Source organism: Astyanax mexicanus, chromosome 4 (assembly GCF_023375975.1).
Source record: "Astyanax mexicanus isolate ESR-SI-001 chromosome 4, AstMex3_surface, whole genome shotgun sequence".
Classification (NCBI taxonomy): domain Eukaryota; kingdom Metazoa; phylum Chordata; class Actinopteri; order Characiformes; family Acestrorhamphidae; genus Astyanax; species Astyanax mexicanus.
Genome location: NC_064411.1, coordinates 22,801,979 through 22,820,008, shown reverse-complemented (window position 1 = coordinate 22,820,008; position 18,030 = coordinate 22,801,979). Strand labels below are relative to the sequence as shown.

The 18,030-nt window shown below is 36.6% G+C and overlaps 3 protein-coding genes across 6 annotated transcripts in view; all 3 read left to right on the top strand.

Moving 5' to 3' along the window:
• Nucleotides 1-11,461, top strand: part of LOC125801414 (zinc finger protein 271-like) — a 233,679-nt gene extending 222,218 nt beyond the window's left edge. For 2 of the 4 annotated variants that reach the window (XM_049478103.1, XM_049478104.1), the window contains exon 2: nucleotides 9,070-11,461. In XM_049478103.1, the coding sequence (XP_049334060.1) occupies nucleotides 9,216-10,103 (888 nt within the window). In that variant the 5' untranslated portion in view covers nucleotides 9,070-9,215 and the 3' untranslated portion in view covers nucleotides 10,104-11,461. Of the gene's footprint in view, nucleotides 1-3,506; nucleotides 3,588-8,481; nucleotides 8,975-9,069 lie in introns of those variants that run through there. The other 2 variants (XM_049478102.1, XM_049478106.1) reach the window with 2 other exon arrangements.
• Nucleotides 1-18,030, top strand: part of LOC125780501 (zinc finger protein 239-like) — a 1,096,042-nt gene that overhangs the window by 1,069,483 nt on the left and 8,529 nt on the right. The window lies entirely within an intron of this gene.
• Nucleotides 1-18,030, top strand: part of LOC125801162 (zinc finger protein 585A-like) — a 270,147-nt gene that overhangs the window by 243,588 nt on the left and 8,529 nt on the right. The window lies entirely within an intron of this gene.

Here is an 18,030-nt window from a genome sequence, read left to right as displayed (position 1 = left end):
CTGTTGGTGAACTGATCTTAGAAGAAGAGGGAAAGCACCACGAGGTGGCGCTGTGGAGAGAGGCAGTGCTGGCAGAACTTGCCCTCTTGCAGCTTACAGAAATTACACATCTGAATATTGTGAGGTAAATTATTACTGCAGCTGTTTAAAGGAGGTGGTGTTAATGTTGTTATGGTTGTGTGTTGAGTTGTTTCAAGGGCAAAGCAAACTCACATTGTTATACAAGATGTACACTGATTACTTTAGATTACATTAAAGTGTCATTTCTTCCGTGCTGTCCCAGGAAATATTGACAAATGAGAAATACTGTAATTTTTCGGTATTCAACTGTCTAATGGTGAAAACTGGAAAAAATATTTTTACTTGCAGAAACCAGAGAAAAAAAAACAGAAGAGGGATAGTGGTGGTTGGAGTCTCTGTGGGAAGCAACACCACTCTCCTTTTGACAGAAGATATGGAGAAGCTCATCGTTCCACACAATGTACTGATCAGCTAATTAAGCGCCTTCCAATCATCGTAAACATTTCCTATGAGGGAGGCGTTATTTGTTCTATTGACAGCCCAGCCTTTACAGAGGCATAAGGCCTTAAAAATGTCTTTTCACATACAAATCCAGTTCTAATCTGACCCAAAATCTGTTTTTTCGTCCCCTGTTTTCTCCTTTTTAGTTTAGGGGAGAAGTTATATACATGGACTTGATTTGTAGTCAATAACGAGTATAAACTTTTGTTGAATAGCCCACCTCCGATCTCCCCCAACATTCCGAAATACAGTGCGATAGTTTATATACACAGATAGTTTATGTACACAGTAACTTCAGCTAGTCAAGCCACAATAAGTCAACTGACAAGAAATGCTTAAAAATGCATCAATATTATAGAGATATTTTCAGCAACAACTGGAAAGTTATGCATTTCCCCAACATTAATTTTCAGACCTTTCCTGGCTTAACTACGACAAGGTACTGTGTGTATAAGAGTGCTTTAATAAACTAATCTGTAGGCACTGTGTGTATAAACAGTGTTTTTAATAAACTATCTGTAGGAACTGTGTGTATAAACAGTGTTTTTAATAAACTATCTGTAGGAACTGTGTGTATAAACAGTGTTTTTAATAAACTATCTGTAGGAACTGTGTGTATAAACAGTGTTTTTAACAAACTATCTGTAGGAACTGTGTGTATAAACAGTGTTTTTAACAAACTATCAGTAGGAACTGTGTGTATAAACAGTGTTTTTAATAAACTATCTGTAGGCACTGTGTGTATAAACAGTGTTTTTAATAAACTATCTGTAGGCACTGTGTGTATAAACAGTGTTTTTAATAAACTATCTGTAGGCACTGTGTGTATAAACAGTGTTTTTAATAAACTATCTGTAGGAACTGTGTGTATAAACAGTGTTTTTAATAAACTATCTGTGTACTTTTAAAGTTCTCACTGCCTTGCTTTAAATATCATCATCCTTGGAATTCTACCAGTGAAGTGTGGAGCTACTTTGAGTTTGTTGTTAATGGTGTAAAAATAGTGATTTTTTTTGTATGGGTTAAGCTATGCCCCTATCACTAGCACTGTGGTCTGTTGGGAGCATTAGCTAACAGCGCTGTATTTCAGAATGCTGGGGAGAACAGAGGTGGGCTATTCAACAAATGTTTGTATTTGTTATCATGATTCACTACACCCTAAGTCCATTTCAGTTCACCCTTAACAACAAACTATTCTGCTATCTGAACTTTTTTTGTTCCATATTTTTCATTCTGTTGTTCACTTGTGTTTTTGCCTTGGAAAAGTGTTTATTTATTAAGCCAATTGCACTACCTCACATCATACTACACACACAGATGTTCATATCTATGTACAACAATGAAATACTTATATAATTAAATTGTTAAAATAAAAACACATTTTTGTGCATTATATTTATTGTTTTATTTTGTTCTTTTTTTGTATATTAAAAAAAAAGTTATTGCTGGAAATGAATCAATCTGCTGTCAACTTCAGGAAGCTTCGGTTGATTCATCACTTCAGAACAACCTCAATGTACAATGTACAAAAGTTATAAGTCACTCAGATTTAGGAGACTCGGTTAGTCTTATTTAGAAAATGCTGACCATACATTTATTATGATATAAAATTGTAAAATGTGAAGTTTTAAAAACAGTTAGGTTTAGTTATTCTTGTGATTTGACTCCTACTGATTCATTGAACAGAATAAAGTGAAGCTTGTGCAACTGGAAAGTTATTCAGCTCTTTCTGAGGTAAGATGTGGTGGACATGGTGGTGATAAATTACGATATTATAAAGTCACTTTTCATATTGTATGGGAATAAGTAATGTTTTATGTGATGTATGATAATATGGAATATGTTTATTTGTATATCATGTATTTATGGTGATACGTTTTTTATTATTATACGTTTATTCGTTGATAATCTCAGAGGCTCACTTTGTGGCTGCTAGCTAGCTTTCTAGTTATAATTACCAAACATGAATGCTAGCCAACACCTAAACGCGGTTCTCTTTCAGAAAAAATACCTTAAATGTCTTTAATTGATACTCGGATGTACAAATTAAGATCATTCAAGTTTTCAAAGAGGTAAAACCTGCTTTCAGTGTCTAGCCATAATAAGAGAAAGTGAGCAGCTAGCCATAGCTCACTTTATCTCAGTCCTAGGCTGTATTCGAAATGGCATACTACTATACTGCATACTGCACTAGTATGTACTGCATACTACACACCGCCCAGTATGTAGTATTCAATAATGCAACCCTTTTGATTGTAGTACCCTACACGGTCCCGTGACACACCAGTCAGTGCTCTGAAGTGCTCAGAATTCCTCAGAGTGAGTTGTAAACAGAAAGAACATGAAAAATGTCCTACCTTTTCATTATTAAGACTAATGAGATCTGCATACTGTCCAGAACTGCAATTGCTGCTTTAATTTTAGAGTTTAATGTAAGTTCAGTTAACCCAATTCTAACAACCATTTAGCAGCAGCCCCCACAACCCAAGTAAGTTCCAGTTAAATATGTTTTCCTATTTATTTTAGTAGATTACTATTTTCATCTATGTAAGTACCAACAAGAAGAAAACATTTAAACAAACTCTCATTCATATTTACACAGTCTCAACAATAAAAGAAATGAGACAAGTTGCATCACCACAGAGATAATTATTAAAGCTTATAAACTGCAGTTTTAATCCATTTAAAATGAGCTCTGTATGTAACTCCAGCATCAGTAGCAGTAATGCTAGTAAATCTACTGAATAAAAACATTAGTTTTAGAAAATGGAAATATAGAGGTACGTTTTCTTTTCTATTTTAGTGAAATACTTTGTTCTACTTTGTAAAATTAAAGGAAAACTCCAGAGAAGTAGTTATACAGTGTTTTAAATGAGAGTTTTAGCTGTTTAGCTCCATTCAGCTCCATGCATTGAGGACTCCCTCGCGGGCTCCCTCTAGCGGTGATGGGGTATAATGTGATATAGCGGGGGAGGGGGCGGGGCTCTACATAACCCGGATGACGCTGAGCTTCCGGGGTCTGTAGCTGGAGCGGAGGAAGAGCGGGATCAGCTGAACCTCAGAAGGTACGGAGAAGTTTCTCTCTCTCTCTCTCTCTCTCTCTCTCTCTCTCTATCTCTCCATCACGCTGTTCTACATTCACTCCTACACCCACACCACCTTCAGCACCTTCAGCATGTGCAGCATTTACACCACCAGCACTGGATCTTCTCCTAGCTCTGCTCAGCAGTCTGCAGTAGGGGGTCGCGGAGCTGGGGATGGGGGGGCTTTACAGATCATACACAGGATAAAGGAACCTCACACTCCTGCCCCCCCTCCCCCACATCACTAACACACACCTGAGATAAATCAGTTCTGTGGAAATTCCTTTTTAAGTTTGTGTGATCAGTCTCTACACATTTCTTAGTTACACTAATTTAGTTTAGTTTAGTTTAGTTAATTTTCCTTTACTTAATTGGCTCTGTGCACAAGATGGCGCCACCTAACTTCCGGGTAGTGAGTGGTAGGTATACTAGTTTCCGGTTGGAGTTGTTGTGGGGTGAACTGCCGGCAGGAGTACAGAGTGAAAGCGACCATGAGTGTTTTTAAAGTTAAGGAGAAACGAAAAACACAAAACAAAAAAAACTGACTGTGTTATTTTTATAATTAAAGGATCCTCTATAAAAATTGGAGACACTGGGAAACATACCAAACTGTTATATTTTAATAATAATAAAAAATAAATCAAATTCAACAACAATACTATTTCATGCCTTTATTTCCAATAACGAAGGCAATGGGCCAGTTTTTCTTTTATAAAATTCATTACTGTTGGTCACATGAAAACTTTAAGGCATATTTACAAGCTTATTCAATAAAAATAAATAAATTGACCCATAAGAATCCAGAGCCAGTTCTGAATGTTGATTCAAAATACAAAATTGATTCAGGTAAAACAAACGTTGTTTACATATTATTGGGATAATGAGGGAACACAAATATTTTACGGTTCAAATACTAATGTAATATAAATGCATATTAAATATTAACAAACAATTTTAGAGAACTTCTGGGTTAATCACACACTGAACTGTTTGAAACTAAGGATATACAATAGTAAACAACTATATATCTCCCGATGCCAGTATAACTTACAGAGGGTCTAGACACAGGGTAGAACTTATCTCTCTCTCTCTCTCTCTCTCTCTCTCTCTCTCTCTCTATCTATCTATATATACGTAATTATTTATAAATAATATATATATATATTATATATACAAAATATAAATATAAAAAATATATATATAATATATTATAAATAATGGGTTCTGGGTTAATCACACACTGAACTGTGTGAAACTAAGGATATACAATAGTAAACAACTATATATATATATCCCGATGCCAGTATACATTATACATATTTATAACTTACAGAGGGTCTAGACACAGGGAATAACTTAAAAATAGATCAAAAATAATTATATATATATATATATATATATATATATATATATATATATATATATATATATATAAATGATGTACAGCGCCCAGGAGTAAGAGAGAATATATATATATATATATATATATTCTCTCTTACTCCTGGGCGCTGTACATCATTTATAGTTATTTTTGGTAAGTCCTGGAGAGATCGCGTGTAAAAAGCCATACTGTCTGCTGACCAGCGCCGAAAAGCGGAAATGACTCCGCCTACCAGTCGTAGACCGGAAACAGGCAGCGTCGTCTCATGCAACTAGCAAATCCGGTTCCACCACAACAGTTGCTGGTAAGTCATGTGACTCTCCCGTCAAAATAAAAGTCCACTTGTAAAATATTAAATGTAAGAATGAAAGATTTAGTGATTATAGTGAGGAAAAGTTCAGGCAAGAAGAGGAATTTCACAAGTAACATTTATTAGCTTACTGATTTAACAGAAAACTTGCTATTTCACTGTAATAACAAACACAAATATAGCCGCAAGCGGCGATTTACGGGGTTCGAGCATTACAGGCAAAGAGGCCCCTGGAGGCCAGTTAGGCTTAAAACATGTTGCCGGTTGACCGGCATTACCAAACTGGATGACCAGCATGGCAAAGGTGTTTGGCCAGTATGACCAAGCTGGATGACCAGCATTGCTATGATGACAAAGCTGACCAGCAAGCTGGATGACCAGCAGGACCATAATGACCAATGTGAATGAACAGAATTACCTAGCTGGATGGGCAGCATAACCAAGCTAGGTGACCAGCGTGACCATAAAGACCATAATGACAATGCTAGATGAGTGGTGTGAGTAAACTAGTTGGAAAGCATTGATAAATTGAGCTGTAGTGTTCATCAGGTTTTATGTGGTCTCTTGCTGCACTCTAGTGGGCATTTGGAGAGCCTAGCAGTGAGGCATAAAAGGGCACATATCAATAACCAATAATATCAATAATAGTGTATAAGTTTTGACCTGATTAACATTCAGCCTGTCAAAAGCTTACTGGAATGCGATTGGCTTATAGTGACCACAAAAGTGTCCATATCAAATTTTCATTTGGTGTACCATTAGTGCATGGGCCATAGATGATAATTGGCTAGGATGACCTTGATAGCTTGTATGGTTCTAGAGAAACAGCTATCGAGCATTGGCTCCGCCCCCTGGGGGTGTATGTCTACTTAAATTGACAGGGTATCTGAGAATCATGTAATGATCAAAGGTCTGAAGTGGTATTAATGTCAGGTTAAATATTCAAAAGTTATAAGTGTTAAAAACATTTTACTGCACCATGGTAAAACTAATTTGCATATGGCGGCCATATTGTTTACAAATGTAAAGATTTTTTTTATAATTATTGAGGAGTAAGGTCTGCTGAACTGTTTGACACCAAACATGTCATGATTGGTGAAGGAGGCAAAGACAAGATCTCAAAAGTAGGTTTTGCATATTATGCAAATTTAAAAAAAATTAAGTGGGTGGAGCCTAAACAAGAATGACCCAGGTGGCTGACCAGCATGAACAAGAAGGATAAAGATGTTCAATTAAGCAAGACAAGCAAGATTGAATAAGTTCAGCAGAGCTTTAATTTAGAATAATTCACCTGTAGCTGTTTCACCAAATGACCACCAGAGCGCAGCAAGAGACCACATATAACCTGCTGGAAATCTATCACTCTATCAGAAAGACAGAACATTCCCTATCAGTGTGTTTCTATTTATTAAAAAGAGAAGAAAAGTCCGATTGGGCTCCAAATTGGTTCTCATGACCAAGTGGTCTGTATATATATGTTTGTAAATTTGTGTGTTGATAGGGTCAAAGGTTCCTGACTTCTGTCCGTTTAGGCTTGAAAAAAGCGATAATACAGGCTTATGGCCTACAAAATGGCTGTTGCTCTTTGGCCATATTAGAGGCAAAAAATATCTGATTTGCAATCAAGATCACAATATCAGTCTATATATGTATGTAAATTTCTGTGTCGATAGGGTCAAAGGTTCCTGACTTCTGTCCATTTAGGTTAGAAAAAAGCGATAATACAGGCTTGAGGCATACAAAATCGCTGTAGTTTTCCAGCCGTTGTAGAGGGAAAACATGTCCGATTTGGCTGAAAATTTGCAATCAAGATCAGATTATCAGTCTATATATGTGTATAAATGGTGTGTCGATAGGGTGAAAGGTTCCTGTCTTCTGTCCATTTAGGTTGGAAAATAGCGATAAATGGAATAAATTGAAAATAGTTAATTTGTCACTGTAGAGCCTACTGAAGACTTATTTGGCTCATACTTGGCACATGTACTTCAAATGTCATTGTTAATTAGTAGCTTCAACAGTTTTGGCATGTTTTAAACTTTGACAGAGTTTTGGCCAAATAACTCTGAAAAGGCTTTCACGTACATGTTTGATCAAGGTTTATGGGCCTCAAATAGTTAAAATGTCGAGATTTTTTTGATAATTATTTACCTACAGGGTCTCAAGATTGCATAAAGACCAAATTTGTTTTGATTGATTGAGGACTTAAAGACAAGTTCGAAAAGAGCAATTTTTACTCTTTTGGCCATTGATGAAAATCTTTGCATTTTTGGTAAACACATGCAATTACAAAGTTGTAAAGGCTACAGCAAAGTATACAACTAAAAAAGAATAACAAGCCTAGGCCACTTGTACCTTTAGATATAACTGATTTTCTGCTATAGCGCCCCCTAGAGGTCAATCAATGCCATATTTTAATGGATGATAGAAGGCCCTGAGATACATGTAGGGTATAAGTATCGTCCTGATTGGTCATTGTTTAGCCTGTCAAAAGCTTGCTGGAATCTGATTGGCTCATAACGATCGCAAAAATTTGCATATCAAATTTTCCTTCTGTAAAACATTAGGACATAGGCCATAGATGATACATGCCAAAGGAGAGCTTCATAGCTTTTACGGTTCCTGAGAAACAGATTTTTTTTTTGATTTGCCATTAACCAAGGAATCATATAATGCAAGAATTTTTGATCTAGCTATCAGGGCGTGGGAGTTACGAGGCCAAACGCGTTGACCTTCGCCATAGTGCCCCCTTGAGGCCGATCGGGCTCATCTTTTGAATCTGAGTAGCGGTGAGAAGTACTACCATATGACCAAGTCTCAGCCCTGTAGGCCTTACGGTTTCTTCTGCCCAATCACTTCTATGGCAGAAAAAGAATAATAATAATAATAATCAGAACAATTACAATAGGGTTTCTAGCACTACGTGCTCGAACCCCTAAATATTAGCAAATTAAAACATCTTTAGCCCCGCTGTTTTTAAGAAATCCCAGTTAAACCATTACTGTGGAATACAGTATCCAGCTGCTCTTTTGCTGATACTTTAATAATGATAATAATAATAATAACAAAAACATGAATTTGATAATAATAATAAGAAGAAGAATCACACTTTGAGCAACTTGACAAAAATACACAATTAAACATTTGTGTAAGAGGTTAAAAAGACTACAAAAATAATTGAAAAAGAACTACATAAAATAATATGAATTCTTACAAATTGTTATAATTGTGTTAACCTTTAGTAAACAAAAGAGACTCTTATGTTTTACACTCCTGTTGGAGGTTGGTTGATGTGTTGTAACAGTAAAAAGGTCATTATTTTGCTGTGATTTTATTTTGAACTACAATTCCCTGCACCAACAAGACAACTGCATCGGATCAACATTTCCAAAAAACACATCTTGAACTCAGGAGCGCATATCACTGTTAGCCTGAAGCCAGTGTGGTGGAAAATAATGAACTGTTATCAGGAGTTGTTAAAAAAAAAAAAAATCAGGTTTGTGAAGCATTGATTTGGATTAATGTATTTGGTTAATGTGTGGAAACTTTTATAAATTGGTTTAAAGGAAAAAGCTTTGGACATCATCTGTCGTGATGAAGAACAAATCAAGTATCGGCAATGTGATTTGAACCAATGTGTGTCGTTTTTTCGGCACACGCCTCAAAGCTTCAGATTAAAGGGTAACATCACTCACTTAGAATGACTTAGAATCTCTTTAGTTAATTGACCTGCTTTTATTTTAATATTCAATGGCATTTTTCTTTGTGTTTTCCAGAAATTAAAATATTTTCCTGAAATTCATCACCAACAACCAGGATATTTAACTAAGAGCAAAGTTAAACTACTGAAAGAGGTGAAGCAGAAGCCTTCCTGAAGAATCTCCAGAACACGCAGAAATTGTTTGCTACATTTAAAAGACAAATGAAGCCAAGTCCCGACATGGAGAAACATCAGCACTCTGCCAAGAGTTTTACTAAACAGAGTGATCTCAAAAAACACCAGCGCATTCACACAGGAGAGAAACCACATCACTGCTCAGACTGTGGGAAGAGTTTTAATCGACAGAGTCATCTCCAACAACACCAGCGCATTCACACAGGAGAGAAACCACATCACTGCTCAGACTGTGGGAAGAGTTTTAATCATCACAGTGATCTCAAAAAACACCAGCGCATTCACACAGGAGAGAAACCGTTTCACTGCTCAGACTGTGGGAAGAGTTTTAATCAACAGAGTAATCTCAAAAAACACCAGCGCATTCACACTGGAGAGAAACCGTTTCACTGCTCAGACTGTGGGAAGATTTTTACTACCCAGAGTGATCTCAAAAAACACCAGCGCATTCACACAGGAGAGAAACCATTTCACTGCTCAGACTGTAGGAAGTGTTTTATTACACAGAGTAAACTTAAAATACATCAGCGCATTCACACAGGAGAGAAACCTTATTACTGCTCAGACTGTGGGAAGAGCTTTAATCGACTGGAGACTGTCAAACGACACCAGCGCATTCACACAGGAGAGAAACTGCATCACTGCTCAGACTGTGGGAAGAGTTTTACTGAACAGAGTGCTCTCAAAATACACCAGCGCATTCACACAGGAGAGAAACCATATCACTGCTCAGACTGTGGGAAGAGTTTTACTCAACAGAGTAATCTCAAAATACACCAGCGCATTCACACAGGAGAGAAACCATATCACTGCTCAGACTGTGGGAAGAGTTTTACTATACAGAGTAATCTCAAAAAACACCAGCGCATTCACACAGGAGAGAAAAAATTCCCAAATTTGTCCCATGGCAATTAAAAGCGCAAATCATAAATTCCACCAGAAACAAATATGAACTGTATTTAACAATTGATTTTACAGGTTCAGCAAAACTATTCTTATCCAGGGATGATGTGTATAGAATTCCATGTTATGTTTGTATGTCTTGTATGTTTGAATATTCCAGGACATTCTTTGTGAGACAGAGCTCAGTTTTTAGGTTAGTTACTGTTGCGCAGTAAGGTTACAGGCTCATTCACTCCCTCTGCTGGTGTTCTTGTTTGTCTATGGTTCAGTCCAATTAAAAATCTGTTACTATAGAGGGATATTTGGTTGTGTTGTATTACTCAAGTTGTATACTCTCTTATCTTTTCCTTATTGAATATTAAATGTTGCTTATGGTTTTTTTAATCTCCAAAGTTACTAAGAATATCCAAATAATGTAGTTTCTTAATTGTTTTTATCCAGTACAAACTATTATCTTTGTATTACTTCACCTCTATATTTACCCATGTGTGTTTTAATTAACGGCTTTTATATTGCAGATCTCCAGTCTCATTGTGTTTTCTCAACACATGTTTGACATGAAACCTATAGGCCTGAGATTGTCATATCCAGTTATATTAAGACTATGGTTTGTGTTTTTTTTCTCCTAAATCTCTTGTAATGTAACTATGCATAACCAGTCATATTAAGACTCTGCTTGAAGTGCAAACAGAGACAGAACATGTTTTAAGCACAGTACAGTCTTGTTGGTCACTCTGTTACCGTCTGTCACTCTGTTAAAAGTAGCAGAAGCATCTTCTATGCCAGGAGTATTTAATTAGAATTCAGAATGATCCAGTTATACAAAATTCCTCGCCTGTCTCTCTGTCGCACTCGGCGTGACTTTAGTTTTCGTCCGTTCTCGTTTTTTCGCCCATTCTCGCCCAGGCTCACTATCTCCTTATAAAGGCGTTTTTTTCACGGCCATGTCCCAATTCAACAGCCGGAGCAGCGGGACCGCGACCCTGACAACACGGGTTCGATCCAGCGTGAGGAGCGGTGTGTTTATTTATTTATTTTTTCCACGTCTGCACAGATCTGATTGACTGAAGAGAGTGGTTGGTGATATTACATCACACGTGATTGGTCTGTGATTTACTGCGCCGCAAAGCGTGTATACAATTAAATCCTTCTCAATAGGTTTGGGTCCGGACCCGGACCACGGTCCGCCCGTGACCTCTGTTCTATGCAAATTCCCCGAATTTTCCTCTTCTGCTCACTGCTCAACCACCAAACTCGCTGCTACTGTGTTGCCAGTTGCCAGTGTTGTATCTTAAAAAGTCCACACTAAACTGTGAGAGGTTTAAGCTTGACGAGAAATATCGTCTCATCTTAATCTCGTGAGATCTCGTGCCACGATACAGCATTTGCTATTTTACTGACCAAATGTATAAACAAAGCATTTCCTGTTTTACTGTCTATTGTTATTGTTAGCTAGCCTAGATAAATGTACAAATGTAGCATTTGCTGTTTTAATGACTATTATTATTGTTTGCTAGCTAGCTAAATGTTCAAATATGCAGTTTGCTGATTTACTGAACATTATTATTGGTAGCTAGCCTAGCTAAATGTATAAATGTAGCATTTGCCGTTTTACTGACTTTTATTATTGGTAGTTAGCCTAGCTAAATGTACAAACAAAGCAGTTTAACAGTGTTTTACGGCCGGTATTTATTTATTTTTTATTTCTTGCATATTTTTTTTCTTAAATGTAATTTGTATTCTCTTTCAAGCATTCATTCGGTATCTCAGTATGGGATACGCCACTCTCGCATATTCCTCATGTAGCCCCGGCTAATATATATACATATATATATATATATATATATATATATATATATATATATATATATATATATATAGCGCCTTTAGATTTTACAACTGTGAGATAAAACAGATAATACAAATAAAACTGATATAAACTACAAAGTGAAATATACAAGTTAGTGGAAAATTAACACTACATATACATATAATACAGAATAAGATACAGAAATAATTTTAACTATACATGCAGAAAAAATATGTAATAAAGTAAAAAATAAAGTAAAGTAATGCTTAATCTTGCTTTGTTAATTTTGATTTATGTGGTAACTAATATGCGGAAGGAAGAAAAGCTTGCGCATTTACTAACAATTCCCTACTTTACCACATGATGCCACTAATTCCCGCTCTCTCCGCACACTTTTGAAGGCATACGCATGCCTTAAACCTTGCTTAAATGTACGCTCGTTTTCACACCAAGTATTTCTTTATAAATCACAATTCTTGCGTGAGATGTTGCTTACGCACATTTCTGCCCTCTTTTTATGCGTACGCACTCTTTATAAATGAGGCCCCCGCTCTTTATGAGGCTTTGATTCAGCAGTAGATTCTCTCCTGTCAGATTCCTGTCAACATTAGCCTGTTAGCAGCTAACAGAGTTAGCAGTGAATTAGCTCTCTTTCTCTTATACTGTTTAATAAACTGAGAAAAGCACGAATAATTTATGGGTAAATTTATGAGATTAAACTAATTCAGATTTAATTAGTATAATTAAAGGCTGATTTTTGGTAAGTTAGGAAAAAGCTGAATTAGCTAGCTTCCTAGTGTTGGCTACGCTAGCTACTGAATGTACCCAAAGTTTCTGAGGAGAAAGAGCATTTATTTTCTGTTTTCTGTGACCTAGAAAGGTTTTTAAACGGTTTGGAGGAACTAATTGCCACCATTCTAACAATTCTACAAATTACTATCTGTTTTAAGCTAATTTGCCTCAGTAAGAGTAAATTATCCTCAAATTTTACCTCAGTTTATTTAATTGTTAGCGTTTACTAGCTAACAGATTTAACGTTTATTTACACAGTTCTTAAACTTAAATTTAGTTGATTTTTTTTAAACATTACTCACACCTTCACTGTTTCTTATAATTCATATATTCTTTTCTCTACAGTGTACAAATCAGTGAGTCTTGGTGAATGTTTCTGTTCTTATTATGGTAAATAGGGCCTGCAGAGATTTAATAGAAGAATCTGTTCTTTAGAACATAATGTTTTATATCATTATTAGAAGCACAAACACACCTGAGATTATTTATATTTTTTTATATTTTACAATTACTGTTACAAAGAGCCAAGAGTCGGCCCAAAGACTTCAGGAGCTAAATAGCTCCTCCACTGAGTCCCACCCACAGTGCCTGCAACCCTCATGCTTCCGCTTGTTTAGCCAATCAGAGCGATGCTGAGACTGAGGGGCCTCAGTTGGGGGCTTGCATACCACAGATAGAGAGGACTTCTGTAGAGGAACAGTGGAGATAGTGGACGGTGTGCAGCTTAGTAAAGTTTTGTGGGATTACCGAGGACATTTAATTCTTGTGTGCATTCAGATACCTGTAAGTACCTACACTGCTGTTTATTCATAAAGTGTACATAACTATTACTTTCCTAGTTGTAGGTGTACTTTCAAGGAGTTACATGCTATGCTAACTGATCAGCTCTTTGTATAGCTCTGTATAGCTTCTAGCTGTTTCTGATCTGCCTATTATTATTACCAGATAACACCTCATAGAAGTGTGTATCTTTGTTTAGGTGTTAGTGTTGTAAATTGTAGTCAGTAATGTGTTTCAAGTAGTTCAAGTATCCCTTTTATATCTGTTGTTTCAGAATCACACACTCACACAGTCGGATTGCATTCATCTATTCTGTACATACCACAACTCCTCTGCTGCAGTAAATACTGTTTTCAGAGTACATCATCTCCAGCATTTTAATCAGATGCACCACAGTGGCTTCTACATGGTTTAATACCAGCTAGCTCTTCTTAACAATTACAATACGATTTTAAAATTGTCCTGTTGAAAATATTTATCATTGGTTCGTTTATTGTATCTATCAGAAGCAGACTGTATCTGCCCAATATCATTTATTTTACTCCAATGTTCAATACACAGAGTGCCTTATTAATATGATGGCATGTTGAATCAGATTTTTCACAGTAATATATGTTTACAGAAATAGAGGGTCAGGTGGACGGGTGCTTGTGTTACAGAGTGAACAGGGTGGATTTAACACAAAACTGCTTCACAAGACACAGTGCTAGATAGTGTAAATGAAGCATCAGGCTGGAGCATTAACACAACAGTTCAGATATAATAAAGAAGACATTGTTTAGCTGTTTAATGCGTCTGAATTTGTATTTAAGTGGTAAATTAAATGGTTTGGTAGATGCTTTGAACAGAACAGAAGTATTGGGGATAAATATATATGGATCATTAGTCGGAATATGGTTTATATTTCATTTTATTTTTTTGGTCGAATGGTGAAAATGTTAGCTACAATAACTGTATTTATAATTATAATAATTATAACACAAAAATGATATTTGTATAAAAGGACGGGACGTTTATTGTGATGTTAGTTCTATCTCCGGTAAATCTTAGTGTTGCCTGATTCAATTACCTGTTCTAGAAACGGAGCTGACCACGTTTAGTATGCTCCGAGTTAAAGTTAGAAACTTACCTTCAGCCAAGTTAGTCTTAGTTCTTCCAATTCCCAGTGATTTAGGTTCGCATTGGTAAAGAAATGTGACACTTATGTGCTAAAGTAAATTTTACCATGCTTTCAGTGGCTGAAAGAAATATATTTTTTCGTATAATGTTAATTTTATCAAAGAGTTATGTCTCCTGAATCAGAATACATTAATAAAGTCCCAGCGCAAAACTGTATTACCCAGCAACACTAGTTTTAGTACAGTCAAACCTCTGAAATCTACATATTTATACTATTCGCCTAGTATTAAACATGCTGTCAGTGGCTAAAGAAATTTATTTTCTCCATATTGCTTCTTTAATTAAACAATAAATCATGTCGCTAGACATATCTGTATATGTTTAACAAAATATTTTAAATACTGGTAACATTTATAATAAATGTACATCAATTAACCATGCTTACAACAGTTACAAACATTGTAAAATGCCTAAACTTTTTAAATGACAAATGTTTAAATATTCTTTATTATTAAAATTCCTTAAACTATTGGCTCAGATCATAAGTAATTAACAGGATATACTTCATTTTTACTTCATAATGCCAAATATTTCTCAACCCAAATGTTAGTTTCTTCTATTCTGTTTCTTCTCAGTTTTTTCCATTCTTTAAGTGTATAAATTCCCTAAAATTCCATCGGGATAAATAAAATAAAGCATCTATCTATAATGCTTGTTACGGTGGGTGACCCAGGCAGGTAGACGAGGAGACGGACGCAAGTGCAGGTAAGGGCAAAACAAATAATAATTTATTAAATAAATAACAAAGATAAACAAAGAAACAAGTAAACACGTAACAAAGATAATAAACCAAAATAAACGAGGGGGACTAGAGAACATAAACAAACTAGAGAAAATAATAACGATAAACAAACAGGGAATATATACAAGGAGCACAACAGGCACAAGAACAGACAAAACAGGGCTGTGATGTCATGTAGATGCATGAAATAAGTCTTCGCTGATACTGTTCTTTGTATATAAGAAAATTTATTACAGAAAAAATAGTAATTAGTACGAAGAACAGCATCATCAACAAGCACCCAGGTTTGCTTGGAGAGAGTTGTTTTCTCAAATCTGATCTGTAGCTCTCTGGCTTGAATTGCTGAAGTCCAGCCTTTTATGTTTGAAAACACCTCACATCTGGAAACACTTAACGTACGCTCCTATAGCGCACATACATAAGTAAGTCTGACTCAATGTATGGGAGGGGAAAGAAGTGTTCCCCTTTCTAATGTGTTTAAGTTAGAGCCTAACTCCATCTGTTCCCTGTGGTCCAGAGGCCATTCTGTGTGGAAAATATATAGAATAATAGTGAATAACCCTGCTTAATGGTAAATAACCCTGCTTGCAAATATGTATGCTCAAATATACGTCAATATAATCTTTGGAGTTTTAAAGATGTTAAGAAGGTGTGCAAAGCGATTCCTTTAGCATTGATTCAGTTAATCAAACAAGTCATTTTATATTCAAAGGTGACTGTTTCGATGCCCACATTAAAAGTGAACGACTGTAATTTAGTTGACTCCAAGTGTGATAATAAGACTATCAATGATGATTTGAAACAAAAGATTTACTATGAATATAATGGAGCTTCTTTCAAGAAACTTCCTAATAATAAGAATATAAATATGACTTTTGATTATTCCAAATTTGTTAACTGGCCCATATCTCCTAAAGTGAAGGAGACTCATTTCAAAATTATAAATATGATTTATCCTGTAGCCCTGTTTCTTGAAAAAATATTCAAATTTGATGTTGAATTATGTACTTTTTGTAAGTCAGAAAATGAATCTCTGGAGCATTTGTTTTTTTCATGTCAATATTCACACACTTTTTGGATGGACATCAGAAATTGGATTAATATCAAACTTAATATTCCTTCTTTTGAGGTAGAGGACATTTTGTTTTATATGAACAACTTAAGTTCAGCTTTCTCTGATGCCATAAATATAATTTTACTTTTAGCAAAATACCACATTCACTGCAGTAACTGAAAGGGAAATAAGCCCTCTTTCCCCAGTTTCATGAATGAATTTAAGTCATATTATTCTTCATTAAGTAAATTAATGTAGCCCCTGGTAAATTTTGGATTTATTTTTATTTTATTTCGTAAAGTGCCTATGTTGTAAAGGGTTTAAAATCACTAAAAACTGTTTAATATGGTTAAAATGTTAAAATATATAAGTTCATGGGTAAAAAAAAAACAAAAAACAAAAAGAAACTGTGTATAACAAATGTGTTAAAATACTGAGTATGAGACTTGTAAGTTGAAAAGCGTTTTCATTGGCTAAAAGTGTTGTCACTCATAGATAGAGTCTGCCTTGTCTGTTGATTGGTCTTTTGTCAGTAGGGGGCGGGAAGGAGAGGAGTGTGTGTGTGTTTTGGGAGAGAGCGAGGGAGACGGGGAGAGAGATGTGGAGAGAGCGAGGGAGACGGGGAGAGAGATATGGAGAGAGCGAGGGAGACGGGGAGAGAGATATGGAGAGAGCGAGGGAGACGGGGAGAGAGATATGGAGAGAGCGAGGGAGACGGGGAGAGAGATGTGGAGAGAGCGAGGGAGACGGGGAGAGAGATGTGGAGAGAGCGAGGGAGACGGGGAGAGAGATATGGAGAGAGCGAGGGAGACGGGGAGAGAGATATGGAGAGAGCGAGGGAGACGGGGAGAGAGATATGGAGAGAGCGAGGGAGACGGGGAGAGAGATGTGGAGAGAGATAAACGCAGCATCTCAACGTAGGAAAATAATGTAAAACACGTTATATTTTGTGAGTTTGTTGGCAAGTCAGCGCTGTGGTTGTCAACAAGAGAGCCTTAAAGTGGACTGAGAAGCCCAAAGAGTTAGAAACGAGGGAAACGCTCCCTCGTAAAAGTTCAGTTCTGACTGAGGTTCTGCTGCTGAGGTGTGCACGAGACTCCGCTAGCATTAGCCCCATCGGCTAACAGCACTCCGGTCAGCTAAAGTTCGCTTCCCCAGTGGACTGAATCAGCGAGACTGAGTACCAGGTACAAGTGCACCGTTTTCACCTCCACCATCACCAGATAGCGGTCTGAGCTGCCGCGAGGCTCAGACTTCCAAACAAAAAGAAACTGTGTATAACAAATGTGTTAAAATACTGAGTATGAGACTTGTAAGTTGAAAAGCGTTTTCATTGGCTAAAAGTGTTGTCACTCATAGATAGAGTCTGCCTTGTCTGTTGATTGGTCTTTTGTCAGTAGGGGGCGGGAAGGAGAGGAGTGTGTGTGTGTTTTGGGAGAGAGCGAGGGAGACGGGGAGAGAGATGTGGAGAGAGCGAGGGAGACGGGGAGAGAGATATGGAGAGAGCGAGGGAGACGGGGAGAGAGATATGGAGAGAGCGAGGGAGACGGGGAGAGAGATATGGAGAGAGCGAGGGAGACGG